At 36.0% G+C, this 16,686-nt stretch overlaps 1 protein-coding gene across 1 annotated transcript in view; it reads right to left on the reverse strand.

Annotated features, from left to right (window-relative positions):
- Positions 1-16,686, reverse strand: part of fasn (fatty acid synthase) — a 78,071-nt gene that overhangs the window by 56,456 nt on the left and 4,929 nt on the right. The window contains exon 2 of the mRNA XM_061908652.1: positions 3,829-3,964. Within this exon, the coding sequence (XP_061764636.1) occupies positions 3,829-3,955 (127 nt within the window). The 5' untranslated portion in view covers positions 3,956-3,964. The remainder of the gene's footprint in view (positions 1-3,828; positions 3,965-16,686) is intronic.

Genomic DNA, 16,686 nt, shown 5'->3' on the forward strand with positions numbered 1-16,686 from the left:
TTTCTCGTATGTGGGTAACAACATTTAACTATGTATATATATTTACGAATTGGTTCAACCGCCACCTGCCCAAATCTATTAATAATCTATTTTTTTCGTCATGTCACCCGCCCAACCCGCGGTTTATCCGCGGACTCCGCGGTTGTGTGCGCAAACCGTGCATCTCTAATATATATATATATATATATATATATATATATATATATATATATATATATATATATATATATATATATATATATATATATAATTTTTTTAATTTTTTTTCATAATATATCCACGTAATATAAAGAATGTAACATATTCCTCTTGAAGAAAACAAACTACCAGTTTAACTAATAGGTATTTCAGTTTGGGCATGTAATAACATGGGGCCCTTTAGCATTGACATTTGTGTGTGGATTGGATTAGTTATCGCGGAAGAAAAGGAAATTAAATCGGACCTTGGTATGCCCTATCCGTGAGAAGAGACCACATGTTTCGCTTAATGCCAACATTTAAGTTACGACCGGCATCTGTTGTCTTTCCAGACACTTACACACAAAAACATCCCCTTTATGGTCAGGATGTGCTCTCCTGACCTAGCACACACATGGAAACAGGAATAAGGACTTTAAACTGATGGTTTGGCTTCTCCAAGTTAGGAGTGCCTCATTTTTGACTTGACCTCCTACAGGAAATGTAGTCCTATAAAATGACGCTGGCTTGTAATAAAGCACCGTTAGGTTCAATAAAGCGTCTCCAACGTTTCTTTTGATCCGGATGAGGATGACAAGACCAGAAATACACATCAGTTGCAAATTGATATAGGAGATAGATGTTAGCACACTTTCAGCAACACAAAAAAGCTTTGACGGCCGCAATACTCAATTTAGCTTGAACGTATTTAGATTAATACAAATATATATAAATATGAATTTTTGTATAATACTTAATTAGCTTATTATTGAATGCTGTATTAAATAATGTCTGGATGTAAGAATGATGACAAGGGGAAACCTAAATAGTCAACTAACCCCTAAGAAAGATTCAGACAGGCTTTGAAAAAATGTCACGTGGTCAGATGAGACTGAAATTGGACTATTTGCATCAACTGGAGTTTAAAATTAGTCCAATAACACCATCTATGCTGTCAAACATTAAGGCAGAAACATTATGCTTTGAGGTTGTTTCTCTGATAAAAATCCCTTGTGACCAACTGCAATACACGTCTGACCTCTGTGCTTGCCAACAAGGGTTTCTCCACCAAGTACTTAAGTCACATTTTGCTTTGGGATCAAATTCCCTCAGTCCACGAAAACCGAAACATATGATTTTTTGGTAAGATAAGATAAATATAGAAAAAAAATATGATTTCTATATATATGTGCCTAAAAAAGCGAAAAAAAACCCTAAAAACATTTAGTTTTACCGGTAATATGTACAACAAGCAACATGTTATTTTTATCGTTCCTCAGAATAGTAAATAAAATAAAATGAATTCATTATTATTTAGATGTATTATTACATATTGCACTAATTTGCTTTGTCTTTGTTTTGGTTTAGCATAGCATCCTTATAGTAAAAATTGCATCTTTCATAGTATCTGAAAGCAGCCCTTAACTGGAAGAAGTTTGGATACCTCTAATCATTATTACACTCCAAATAAACCAAATCATACATGTTTTACAATACATGATCTGAAGTGACAGACTGAAATGTGTTTCATCTTATCAATGTGACAGATAATGTCATTTCTTATCACAATTGTATTGCTTAGATTGATTACACTTTGACAGCAAGAAGACAAAAAAATACATAAATCCAAAAGATTTACAGTACAGGGTAGGTGAAAAATCAACATATCAAAGACTGGGTAGTGTGGATTTCTGTAGAACAACTACAACAAATTGTGCCTAAGGAGCGATTCCCTCCTCAGAAATAATCATCCATCCATTGTCCATTTTTAGAGCCTATCTCAGCTGCATATCAAATTATTTTTTTCCAAAGGTATCCAAGATTTCATAAAACTGAGGTCAGTAGAAAAACCCTACACTGTAAAAAAATTACCATGAACACAAGTAATTGTTGAATAGCAATAGTAAAACACTGTAAATGCTGTGGATTCCTGCAAACTATAAAACAGTATATAACCTAAATTACTGTGGTTATAAAACATAGAAATCTCATGACTTTATTGTGAGAATGATGAAAATATGTACAATGCATTTAGGCAAATATTGTTATGTCACAAGCATACAAATACTAAAATAAATTTACAGTATTATGTCTAAATTTAAGATTTTGCAGATTGTACATTTATATTTACAGCATACCTTAATTGTTTCAATTAAAAAAACTTACGTGGAATGGCAAGAAGCATAACTACGGACAGTATCAGAGGTAAAGTCGCCAGGCTGACTTCCTGGCAACTTTCGGTTTAAATAAGTGACATGATTAGTGAAAACAGGTGCAGACTCCAAATGAGACACTGCTATGGTGACAAAACAAGAGTGAAAAACCAAAAAACAAAACGCACAGGGCCAAACAAAAACATGATCAACAGACATGACACTTTATCTATTTTTTTCAATCAAAAAAGCTTTGCTCTGATTAGGGGGTACTAGAATTAAAAAACATTTTCAAAGGGGGTATATCACTGAAAAAAGGTTGAGAACCACTGCCCTAATGTACCTCTCACATGTGTTGGAAACACATGCATTTTGCAAATATTAGTATTGTTGACAGGGCAGCACGGCCTCACAGTGAGGAGGTCCTGGGTTCGATTCCCGGGGTAGAGGTCTTTCGATGTGGGATTTTCATGTTTTCCCCATGACTGCGTGGGTTCTCTACAGTACGTTGGCTTCCTCACACCTCCAAAGGCATGCACATGGGCATAGGCTGATAGGCAACACTAAAATTGGCCCTAATTTGTTTTAAAGTGAATTCATGGCAAACACAGTTGCCAGTATTTTACCGTAAATTCTATAGGTTTTTTGTAAACAGATTAACTAATATATATATATATATAAATGTATATATATACATACATATATATATACATATATATATATATATATATATATATATATATATATATATAGTAATTTACCGTTAGCAAAATGTTACCAACTGTAAAATTAACAGATTCAACATCGTAATGTCCGACACATCGTGACTATTTTTACGGTGATTTCCTGGCAATCAAAGCTGTACCGTAAATTGTGCAGATGTCTTTTTTTCAGTGTACAACATATACATTTAATAGAGTACAATTAAGTTATCTAGGCCAGTGCTAAACAGAATCAGAGGCATAATATGGTGCAGGGGTACTGCAAGGATGGAAAAGTACTGTCTCATAGACACTGTTTATGTGAAGTAACTATTTTACAATGACAGGATATTGTTATTCTGATTTCAAATTCATCCATCCATCTATTTTCTACCGCTTACTCCCTTTGGGGTTACGGGGGCGCTGGTGCCTATCTCAGCTACGATCGGGCGGAAGGCGGCGTACACCCTGGACAAGTCGCCACCTTATCACAGGGCCAACACAGATAAACAGACAACATTCACACTCACATTCACACACTAGGACCAATTTAGTATTGCCAATCAACCTATCCCCGGGTGTATGTGGGTGCATGTCTTTGGAAGTGCGAGGAAGCCGGAGTAACCGGAGGGAACCCACGCAGTCACGGGGAGGACATGCAAACTCCACATAAAAAAGATCCTGAGCCCAGGATTGAACGCAAGACTACTCAGGACCTTCGTATTGTGAGGCAGACGCACTAAACCCTCTTCCACCGTGCTTCCCATTTCAAATGGACCTATAACCTCTGTACTCACCTGGTGTCCACCTGCGGTCATCCTCCGTCACCATGTCCACTCCATTGATGAGGTTCTCCCAGAATTCCTCCAGGTTGTTGGACTCAGGTAAACGGCCCGATATACCTGTAATGACTATGTCTTCCATTTTGGGTCACTGTAAACAAAAAGAGGGAAAAATGTCAGCAACAAGAAAGGTAGTTACAATTAAGAATTGCTGAATGACAGAAATATGTCATAAACTGGTCTGACTGGGTGTAAAAGTACTCTACTAATGATGCACTGTCACTGTTCAACCAGTCAGTGAAGTTTTCACATTGCATTTCTAAAACAGTCTTAAGCCATACCTAGTTATGTTGTTATAATAGCCTTTTATACAGCAGTCAAACAAAAATACAACAGCGATACATCATTCACACACAGCTTTGTGTCATGTAGACCAGTGATTAATGAACAAATACATTTTGATGAAGATCTGGATAAAGACGCACGTACAGGAATTTGTTTTCACCATTTCAGTCACAATGCATTAGGAGAACTGCCCGTCATTCTTCATTACATTCTGCTAAATGATCCAACAGATAAACAAGTTTCTTCCCTCAGTACAGTTAACCTCTTCTGACACCTAAACCATGTTTCCAAAATATAAAAAAAAACATGTTTTTTCACTGCATATAAATAGATTTTGGATGTTCTTGGTATGAAAAGAACAAGAAGGTTTGTAGGATTGGTGCATTTTACATTTTATTTATGTTTTTTGCTTTTGGGGAAGTAAAAACAGTAGATTTCTATTTTTGTCTCATGCAAAAAAACAAGTGTTTAGACTTAACCTCCGAAACCATGGGCTTCAAAGGCTTGCTGGAAAAAGAAAAATCCCAAAATACCCATTTTCTCTGCATCAAAAGGGTCTCAATGGATGATATTTGTATCAAAATTAAGGTGAGACTTTAATGGTTACTTGTAAGGGTGCAAAATAGGCAGATAAGAGGAATTATGGCCTCATATAAATACATTTAGATAACGTAAAAAAAAGACTCAGAAAAATAAAATAAAAATAATTTAATTGAATGATTACCCTTGTTGTGATGTAGGTGGGTTAGAGTGAGCAAATCAAGTGCTCCTGCTCTACTACATGTGCTCACTGTAAACAAACATTGAGTGTTTATCTGGGACTTCTCACTGTTTCAGAGGAAGACTATTCAAATGCTTTTTGCACCAAATGTTCTCCAAACATTTAAAATATTGTGTTTCAACACATCAAACCTTATCTGCCACCTCAAACAACAGCATGACTACAACCGTGTTTAGAATTCCTGCAAAAACGCATGCAAATAACTGTACCATATCATATACTGTAGAATTTGATTCAGGTAGAATTAAACAATGTCTAAGATCAATATATTCAAGGAATGACCACAAACTAAGTAGTCCTGTTCTAAAGGGTATACAATAAGTGTAAACTAAAATTGTTTGTTTTCACATGCAGTATAGGTTAATTATAAATCATAAGCATGTTGAGATATGATTTTGTGTTTGCTGTATAGGTATAGTTGAAAGACATTAATATAACCAGAGAAGAGAGGAAATTTATTTTTAACATACCAAAAAAACAAAAGTAAACAATGTATTCATTCACTGTAAAGATGCTTTTGTAGAAAAGCATGCGTAATCATGTCGGCATTGACTGGCAGGTTTGGGAATGAGACCCACTAAATATGCCCGAACGAACAATAACAGTGGACAATGTAGTCGATGGAGACCAATGTACAAATGATGTAACGTGTGTGTGTGAGTGTGCACGTGTTTGTGTGTGTGTGTCTTCCTCTTTGTTCCCTGTTTCTGGGCCAAGCTTTTCTGTGTCAGCAGGTGCTCTCTGCAACCAATGCTTAGAGTAGACGTCTACTCTCCTCTGGATTTAAGTCAACCAGCTGTTGTTTTAAACATCTCTGATTAAATATTATGATTTTGTTTTAGTTCTCTCATGACAAAACAGGACTGCTGAATTCAAAAGTTGAAACTTCAGCCCTAATGCTCGGATAACAAACTTAAGTCATGGGTGCCAGATATGGCTTGCCACATCATTATATGTGGCCTGCGACAGCCTGAAAATAATATGCGTCAAAGTACTTTATCTTTTCTTACTATATTAATATTTTTTTGACAGAAAAAAATACATGTACTGCATGCAGTTGCATATATTTTATTTAATATTATCTAATAATTTAACAAATATTATAGTAATATATACTTACATTTTTACAGTGATTGTTTTTCATAAAATTCAAATAAATAATTTCTACTTGACTTATGTATTAATATGTAATAAAAATGTTGGTAACATTAATAATGTAATTTTAGTTACGCTTTAGGTAGGAAAGCAGTTATAATAATAATGAATGTTTCCTGATTATGTAACAAATATCATACATTACAAACTTTTTTTGTTAAAATAATAGTATGTATCTGATTGATTTAAGCTTTCAAAGCAAGTTATCCATTAGGTTGTACATTTTAAACTCAACAAAAAATTCTAGGGTAAAATAAAAACTCCCCAAAAAACCTGTCCGCTAAAAAAAAGTAATACTGTTTTTGACAATAATAACACAATGTAAGAACAACTATAATTTTACTGCAAAATACAGTGTGATCATTTATACATTCAGATTAATATGCTATTAAAAATACTGTAAATTCTACGCAAGTCTAGGGAATTTTTTTCTTACCTAGTACGTAACAATATACATAATGATTAAATGCATAGTCAGCGGTGTAATAATATCATGAGCTGAATAGTTATACATTTATGTTCATATAATATTCACTGTAACAAGCGGCCCACTGAAGGCAGCCTTAACTGCCCTAAAAAAAAAAACATGTTTGACACCCCTGCTCTAAATGATTATCTTTCCAAAAGCTTCCGAGGCTCAGGTAAAGTCTAAATTTGCTCACGTCCATATTTACAGTACACGTGGTCTTTTGAGGTATAAAATGCAGTACACTGTCAGTACCTGCCTACGTTGCTGATCGAAAAGAGGGACTGCCATACATTACTTAATTGAAGCAGAGGGTAAAAGTAAGCTAGAAAAGGTCAAAACTAAATAACTTTCCATTACTGTACAATTTAGAAATGAGAAAAGGTTGAAACAATTTTGCAACTATTTTGTTGGTGATTGTGCTCCAATAAGAGGTTGCACTTAACATTTAAAAAAGGAGGGAGGAAGACATGGGTAAATACTGTGATCTTCATTTTTGATTATAGCCAAAAGATAGCAACAGCCAGAGCCGGCAAAGCATAAGCGAACTAAGCAACTGCTTAGAGTCCCGTGTCCACTAAGGGGCCCCCTCAGAGTACTTGTTTATTTACATTGTTTTGATACTAATACTAATTTGTAATAGAGATCCATCTGGATTCACAAACTTAATTTTAAACATTTCTTCACAAAAAAAGAAATCTTTAACATCAATATTTATGGAACATGTCCACAAAAAATCTCGCTGTCAACACTGAATATTGCATTGTTGCATTTCTTTTCACAGTTAATGAACTTACATTCATATTTTGTTCAAGTATTATTCAATAAATATATAAAAATCTCACATACCTTCAAGTACCCCCAGGGGTACGCGTACCCCCATTTGAGAACCACTGATCTAATGTTTTAACAATTATACTTCATCTGGCATTGTCGTCACGGTGTGTGTCTGTGTTTGTGGGGGTTGTTAAAGTTCAAGTAATGCTCGCTGTTGGCACACATATGGAACCAAAAAGCAACCCAAATGCACCTTTTAGGTAACGTTAATTGCCCCAAAAGGCTAACATAATCCCATTGTTCTGCGATCCAAAATAGTGAGCTGGGTAATTTGTTAAAAAATCTGTGTAAAAGTGATCACAGATCACTCTCAGACAGCACACATACTTGTAACAAAATAATTAAAAAAAAACAACTGAGGTTAGTGTAGTAATTTCGATATTAAGTGTATTTACATAACACACCTACATTTACATTTAAACCATTTTAGTTACCTTGTTTCTGGTAACTCAGTTCATTAATATTATTTAAGTGTTTGCCTGATATTTGATCTAATTCTGTTTGTTTTTGTAAAATTTAATTAGTTACTTTTGTATATATCGGAGTGATTTTATTGTTGCACCTAATTGTTTTCTTGCATTAAAAACTATTTTTGCACATTGCTGTTGCAGGTTTTTGTTACCAAAAATAATAAACTGAATTAGAATCAGCTTTACTGGCCAGGTATGCTTAACACACAAGGAATTTAACTTCAAAATGTGCTCTCTCGGTAAAAACAGAAACATTAAATAAAAAATATCTAACATGATGAGACAAAATTAAACTTTTACGGCAAATTCAGAGCTTTATCATTTCAAACGTTCAACCCCAGGCCACTCTTGTAGCTGAATGTTCTAAATTTTGAAATTGGGAACTATATGTGGCACCCTGGACATCGTTTATTCATTGGTATTATTTGTGTTACGGGGACGGAGTGGCGCCATTGGGAGAGTGGCCGTGCCAGCAACCTGAGGGTTACTGGTTCGATCCCCACCTTCTACCAACCTCGTCACGTCCGTTGTGTCCTTGAGCAAAACACTTCACCTTTGCTCCTGATGGGTCTTGGTTAGGGCCTTGCATGGCAGCTCCTGCCATCAGTGTGTAAATGTGTGTGTGAATGGGTGAATGTGTTAATAATGTCAAAGCCCTTTGAGTACCTTGGTAGAAAAGTGCTATACAAGTATAACCCATTATTATAGCATTGGTATTATTTATGTTCTCAACTGGGCCACAACCATGTATTTAAAAATTAGATATCATATGTAAAGACATGTCAGGCTAACAATAAGATAATGTAAACAACACTGACAGAGCTGAGTTTACAGTCGGTATGTGAATGAGCAACAGGTAATATCATTGGGAGAAATAAAGGGCCTCAAAATCAATAGAGGACCCCAAAATCAGAAATAGAGGGCCACAAAATAAAATGTTGCTTAGGGCCCAATGGAGGCTTGGACCAGGCTCTGCCAATGACGTTCAGTTTGATTTTTTACACAGTGTAAATCGTATAATTATTTAGGTACACTAACGGAAGTATTCCATTTGGAACAGTCTTAGAATCTGAAAGGATTTACGGTTCAGAATGCGCTGCCATTAGGATTAGAATGACGGTGCACCTTTAGTACAAAGCCTTACCTGACCCGGATCACATGGTAAGATCCTGCACATGACATGTAGCATGACACAACTATTTAAAAAGACCGATCACGTCAAGTGTCTGATGGCCGCAGGGTTCTATCGCACACTTCGTGCCTTGGAGTCGAATTAGACTACACTGTATCAAAGGAATTTCATGTATTCTATTATCGTCGCTCCTTTATCAAATAGCACCAATATCACACAGTACAATGTGATACACAGTTTTCTCAACAATGTAGAGAAAAGTGGAAAAATGTCACACCACCAACCTAATATCTATTACTTGTTTGTCACACAAGTGTAAAATGTGTAACACTTATGCTTCTAACAAATTACATTTTTTTTTTACATCCATTGGTTTTCTTCTCTTATAGTAACTGTGTAGAAAAGCAACAAACAACTCAAGAAAAAAAACAGTTAGCGGGTGGTTCTTACTGACTGGAGGTTTGTCAGAATTCACACAACATCTTGAAGTGTATGTTTATTTATTATTTCCTGAAGATTTTGGTTGTCTTTGTCATTATAGAGCAGTGATTCTCAAACTGTGATACGTATACCACTCAGAGTATGTGGGCTCCATCTAGCTGTCTCTCAGCTAAAAATTGTTATATAATTTAGGTTACGAGCAAAAATAGGGTTAAGAGCCTTACCGCCACTAGTTATATTAAGCCACCCTAAGACCTTTGTTTTTCAACCATGGTAACAAAGAAAGTGGTGTGAAGAACAGTACTAAGAATTAATTGACTTAAAGAAATCGGTCAGTTTAAACCGTGCAACCGACTTGGTGAAGTAAATCAAATGTAGCACTGCTAGTCTGCACCATACTGAAGCCGGAGTAAGTAACTCCAGCCTAGGATGCTAAATCAATATCCAAATAGTAGACATAAATAAGGAGAGGCTGTTGATAGTGTGTTTGATGGAAAAGCAGGTAAACTACTGTAGTTATTGGTTGAACATTGTATTGTAGATTGTTTTTGATGCAACATTTCTCATCTAAAAGTCAGTTGTTTTTTTAAAGGTATGTTACATGTTAAAATTGTGCTGTTTTGGGGGGCCCAAGCACCAACTAAATGGATCTCGATTCATTTCAATTAGGCATGTGCCTATCGATTGGCCACCGATATGTATCGGACAATTTGTGATTAAGTATGTTATTGGCCTTTTAATGCCGATAACAAACACTGATGCTCTCTGACTGACAATTGGCTAGCTGTTAGTTACAGTATGTGTCTCTATACCCAGTGTGGAGCAGTATATAATAATTACTTCCATTTGGCAAATAAACTGCATTTCTTAGTATATTACGTATCATTATCATGCATTATTATTGGAGGACGAGGCTAACCATGTTACACACTGAAAGAAAGCCAGAAGCAGGCATACTAATAAATTAGCTAAGCTTGCTTTAAACACCAGGAAATAAATGCTTTGGTTTACACAATCAATTTTCGTGTTGTCCTCGCCAATTTCAGATCCTATATGGCAGTCAAAGTTTTACAACTTGTTGGATTACCTCATCAGACGTCTCATGTCCATGTGAGAGGCATGATTTATGATGTAAAATAAAGTTAGAGGGAGCAAGGAAGCGAGAAAGTGGCAGACCACACGATGATGTAAACATAGGCACGCCCGGAAGTGATCAAATTGCCGCTATAAATAGATTGTCTGCGTCAGCGCTTATAATTACAATAACACTACTACTTGTTTAATATTCAAGTCACAAAATGTATATTGAGTATTGTTGGCGCTTTTTGAATGGCTATTCATCGGATTTTATGGGCGGAATGATGGAGCTCCCATTGGTTCCACAGTAAGCGGACTTTTATTTATGTTTAATATTTAGAATGTATTGAAAAAAATCGTCTGTCATCATGTCTTTCAGAATGATTGTGAACGATAGGCACAATTCAAAAAATAGTGCAGTTCACCGTTAAGAAGTGCAGATGGAACCACGTTACAGCAGAAAGTAGGAAATTAACAGGGAATGAACAAGTAGATTAATAAAAGTCTCGAGAGAGGATACAACTGTTGGTGTGTCAGCATTGTTTCAGTCAGTACACGACACGTAAGAAACTGAAGAGCGGGTCGATCTATACTGTCAAGATTAAGATTAAGGCTAATGTCATTATGTGCCTGTTCAAAACATTTAATCTGAATGAAAATGGTCCGCATTAGGAAATGTTTTTTTTATTTTATTTTTTTGCTAGAAATGATCAGGTAATCTTTTATTGCTGGGATGTTACTGATGTCACATTCGGCTCACGTTCCGCCAAAAGAATACACGTGGTCGTCAAGCAAGCTCTGTTCTCAATGGGTACTAGGCGCCATTCAGGATAAATGTTTCTGGCAGTTCCTCGAGAGGTAATTAAAAAGGGAGGAAGAGTGCAAGATTTGAAAAAACGACGAGAAGATTATATGCAGCTCACACTCTACTCCAAGGGAGCAGAGTCGAAGAATGCATGTGTTTGCAGAGATCACTCAATTGAAGGTTTGTTTGATATACTTTTAACGTTTATTATTTCCTATTTAAGTAGTATCTTGATATTTTATTTATGTCTCTGTCTTAAACATAAGTTTTTTGAAAAGCACCAACTTGGCAAGTCTAAATAAAAGAGAGAAAATATTAGCTAAAACCTAAAAGAGCAATCATTTATGAACATAACAAAGGCAACACTGGATGTGAATTCTCCCTGCCCACTGGGTGTGAGTTTTCCTTGCCCTTTTGTGGGTTCTTCCGAGGATGTTGTAGTCGTAATGATTTGTGCAGTCCTTTGAGACATTTGTGATTTGGGGCTATATAAATAAACATTGATTGATGATTGAACAATCATAAAATGAATCTTTCAGCACATACACAATGTTGACATTTATAGTTATATTTTGAAAAAAAAAAAAAAGGGAAAACACGCAACTTGTGAACGGCGCATGCAACAGTAACATAGTAGACACAAAGTTAAATCATGAAATGCAACCTTACCCGAGCAAAAACAAGGCATGATTTATTCGGAAGACTCTTGATACCAATTTCCCTGACCCAGCCACAGACAAAGAAGTTGTAGACCTCCATGCTTTCCCAAGTTCCCATCTTTTATGTCTTGTAGAATTATGTTTGGCGCACAATAGTTCGATATATCTGAGAAGGCGACAGACAATCTTTGATATCACTCGACAAATCTTTTTTTTTATTAAGTATAGGGATCTTTTTTATTGCATAGTTAGATTTTTTTGCTTGCATCTGCTTTTCTAGGAAGATTTAAGCCTCTTTTGTAATCAGAAAGTTCTTACGCTGCTTGCTGAACAAACCCTAAAAATACCTTTTGTCTTCTTGTCTCTCAAATGATTGTGAACAATTGGAAAAAATCCTTTGAGGTGCTGCCATGTCACCACAATTACAATGTTGGATTTTAGTAACAGAGGGTCACGTGTACTTTCCTTATCTAAGTTACTGTGGAGGTTGCCCACGATTGGGTTCCTCTGACCAACCTGACCACCGGTTCAGGTTTACAATAGAGTTTTAATGTGGAAATGTCTGCAAGATGCTTTGCAGCAATTGTCCCTTGTCTCTCTGGCAGACTCACTCTCGCTCTCACTCCAGCTCCAACAATGTCTCTCCTCCCGGTTGCTACTTATACAGAGCGACACGTGGGCTATCTACGCACCTGTTGCTGACATTGAGGCTGGTCCTGGCACAGCCCGTTTTGCTGCAGGCAGGCAGGCCACGCTCCCCTCCACAGTTACTTACTACATTTCAGTTGTCAAACCATGACTCACTTTGATTTTACGATGCTGACAATACTGAATATATTTACGCTATTAGCTTACTGCAACCCCAACCGGTTTGAACTTGTCCAACAACTTTTCAAGGGAAACATGTGGCTCCTTCTTTCCACCAGTGAGTAAGAACATGCTTTACAACACGATCATACTTATCACATCTTTATGGGCAAGAATGAACTGAAACTTATACATTGTTAAGATTGATGTAATATAATTCCTTAATAAAAGGCATTTACCAACATTCGGATATAGTTCCACTTATGTAGGACTAGAATACAATCAACACTTTATTCATAATGAAGTCTTTCTTTGATTGGTCACTAATCCTGTCAATTAGGTTTGTTTGCCATTGAAGTCTTCTAAAAAGACAAGTTGGCATTGTGCCCATGAAGAAAAATTCTCAGGCCCTTTCATAACTGCCTTTCTAGTTTCGCACACAACATTCCCCAACCTCCTCTGGAATTTCTCACGCTCTTTCAGGTATTATTATTATTTACGACTAACTTTTTTCTTTTTTTTTTTAAATCTAAAACCAAACCTAAGTTGCCTTAAAGGACCACTGTCATGTTGTGGTGGATAGAAACTTTCAGTCCGATATTTAATCATTTACACTCCTGATAAACTAAAAGACATCTCTAAAACCAGACAGACGGCGCAATAACAAAAATAACAAGCAGCGTTACCGGTATGCTGCCTATTCTATTGCTTAACGACACCACGCCAGTTACAGAAAAGTATAAATATATAATACATACAGTGTGACCCTAAAAACATCAAAACCTATAATATACATACATTATAAAAAAGGTTCATTAATAATTAAGAAATACATTACTTGAAAGGTTTGAATTTGATAATTACTTACAAAACATTGAAAAATTCTAAATATATAGAAATGTATATTACTTATTATATTTTAAGGAGATAAAAAATTGAAATAATCTTAATGTATATACACACACACACGTATACACATATTTGTATACACATACACATTTATATATATATATATATATATATATATATATATATATATATATATATATATATATATATATATATCACACATATACATACATACACATTAGGGTTGTACAGTATACCGGTACTAATAAAATATCAGAATACTAATTAATTGGTAACGGTACTACACCGCTTTTGAAAAATACTGGTACCGTTTCATCCACATGCTGCTGTGCGGCGGTGACTAAGAAGCCGAGGCGCATGATGTTGATTGTGTCAAAATAGACAAACAAAGCACATACAAGCAATAACATTGTGGAGAGGAAGATTGGCCAAAAAAAGGACAATTCTACTGGTTAATAAAGGGGGTGCTTGAAGCGCAATATGGAAGTATTTGGGCTTCAAAAGTAACAATAAAGGTGATGCTTTAAAGAGGGAGGAGCCGCGCAGCTTCAAAACATGCCTTGCAAAACGTGGCGATTATTATCACAACCTGTGTTTCAAACATAGGTAAACATTTAAACAATAAGCATTCAGATCTGCACAAGGAGTTATAAAGAGTTACAGGTAATAATATAGTTGTTACACCTTTCTTGGTGTTTGGCTCCCATGCAGACTGTAGTCGAGGAACACAGGGCAAACGTTCCCTCCAGGGTAATATATATTTATTCAATTTGTGTTGCACCGCGTGAGGCAAATGGTGGTCACACCAGATACTGACTGTTTTTCTGACACACACACACCTCCAACCCCTCCAGAGACTTTTGATAAAGCAAAACTGCACATTTCAGAGTGGCATTTTAGTGTGGGCAGCTTCAGGCACACCTGTGCAATAATCATGCCATTTAATCAGCATCTTGATATGCCACAACTGTGAGGTGGGATGGATTATCTTGGCAAAAAAGAAATGCTCACTAACACAGGTTTAAACAAATTTGTGAACAATACTTTAGAGGAATAGGTATTTTGTGTTAATAGTAAAAGTTTTAGACCTTTAAGTTCAACTCATGAAAAATATCACCGAAAAACAAAAGTGTTACGTTTATATTTTTGTTCAATATACTAATAACAGCAGCAATAGTGACCCTGGGCAAAAGTATGCCTTCTAACAAATATTTAAATGAATGTAAAAATGTTTATATTTTGAGTCTGACACTGTTTAGTTCCACAGGAGATGGTCAAACACACCTCAGCTTTTGTGGGGACAACATGACGTCTGGCTGTAGTCTCTATGATGTGTCTTTTTTCCTTAACGTGTTTTTTTAAATGGCAAAATGTTTGGCGGCGCACTTGGACGTAGCAGCCACTCTCCACCCAAGCTTGTAAAATTTGCTCCAAAGAAACAGTATCTCGCTTCTTCCTTATGTTATGCATGTTTGGAGGAATTTACAATGAAGTATCTATAAAGTCTTTAAATTGTTGCCCAAGGTGTGTTAGTTGTGCTGTCATTTTTTTGTTTGCATCGTTACTCTAATTAGTGCTCTCTGTAGTGTGCTTATCATCAATCATATCATATTTAAAAAAGGACCTATGATGAAATATGTATTTTCTGAATTATAAATGTTGTTACAAAGTTGGATAGTTGTTTGAAAATATGCCAATGTATCAAATCATAAGGTTCATGCATTTTACCCTTAGCTTGCGTGCAGTTTTGGATGCTTTTTTGCAGTGTTTCGCAATTGAGGTGGATGTCCTTATTTGGACATTTAATCAAGCTGTCAACCAGACTGTGTGGAACTCCTACCCCACTGCGTCGGGGTATTAGGAAACACAAAAAAGGTAAGATCAGGTCTTTTTTTTTTTCATATAATCTTGGCATGCACATAATACCAGTGACGTGCAAGATGCTATTACGTAAATTCTTCCAACAGCAGCTCTTTTCATGCAGCTAGTCTGATCTATCAGTGAGATTGCAGGTGTTCCTAATGTTGTGACCGCCAAATCAGTATAACGGTTATTTTCAACTCTAAGGAAACACAATAGCGGCAATGACCTCAAGATACATAATTTAACAATGTGCGATTTTAAAAGATGAATTCAATACTTTGTAAGAGAGTGGGACGTGGTTTCAATTGTAATCTGGGAACGCCTCCACACTCCAAAAAAATGGTTAAAAAAGTGACTGCGGAGTAAAATGCACACAAAATTGAAACAAAAATCTTATCCAAACCCCGTTTCAAACAGCACAAGGAAGGGTTTTAAATGCAAAAAAAAATCATTATAGGTCCCTTATAACTGTTAGCCGCCTAAATACTAAAAAACAGACATTATATATGTATGTATTTAACAACAAGGGTTTTTGTCAGCTTTGTGTTATAAGTGACAAAGCATATGATCATTATTAGGTATGTGTGTAAACTTTTAAAGATAAATTAATTTAAATGAAATCAGTAGGTTGATTTGCACCACTAAATTGGCCCTAGTGTGTGAATGTGAGTGTGAATGTTGAGAAACGGAAATAAAGAAATCAAACAAATGATTAAACACACAGAAAATAATGATGGCCTTTTAGAACGATTTAAACATGGGAACAAGTATATAATACAACTGGAGGATGTTGACAAAGCTAATGAACATTGTGTGCATGACACTATAATAAAAACTGTCCACTGAGACTAGTCACTTAAAAGAAGAGAAAGAAAAAAACAACCCATCCATTCATCCATTTTCTGCCACTTGTCCTGTTCAGGGTGGCGGGGGTGCTGGAGCCTACTGGCAATGCTAAATTGGCCCTAATGTGTGAATGTTGTCTGTTAATCTGGTTGGCCTTGTGATGAGGTGGCGACTTGTCCAGGGTGTACCCCGCCTTCCGCCCGATTGTAGCTTGGAAAGTCTCCAGCCCAGCCCCCCCCCCGTGACTCCAAAAGGGATAAACGGTAGAAAATGGATGATTGGATGGAAACCAGTGTTATCAGACAGATCTTGGTAAGAT

The sequence above is a fragment of the Nerophis ophidion genome, linkage group LG08 (assembly GCF_033978795.1).
Source record: "Nerophis ophidion isolate RoL-2023_Sa linkage group LG08, RoL_Noph_v1.0, whole genome shotgun sequence".
NCBI classification, from domain to species: domain Eukaryota; kingdom Metazoa; phylum Chordata; class Actinopteri; order Syngnathiformes; family Syngnathidae; genus Nerophis; species Nerophis ophidion.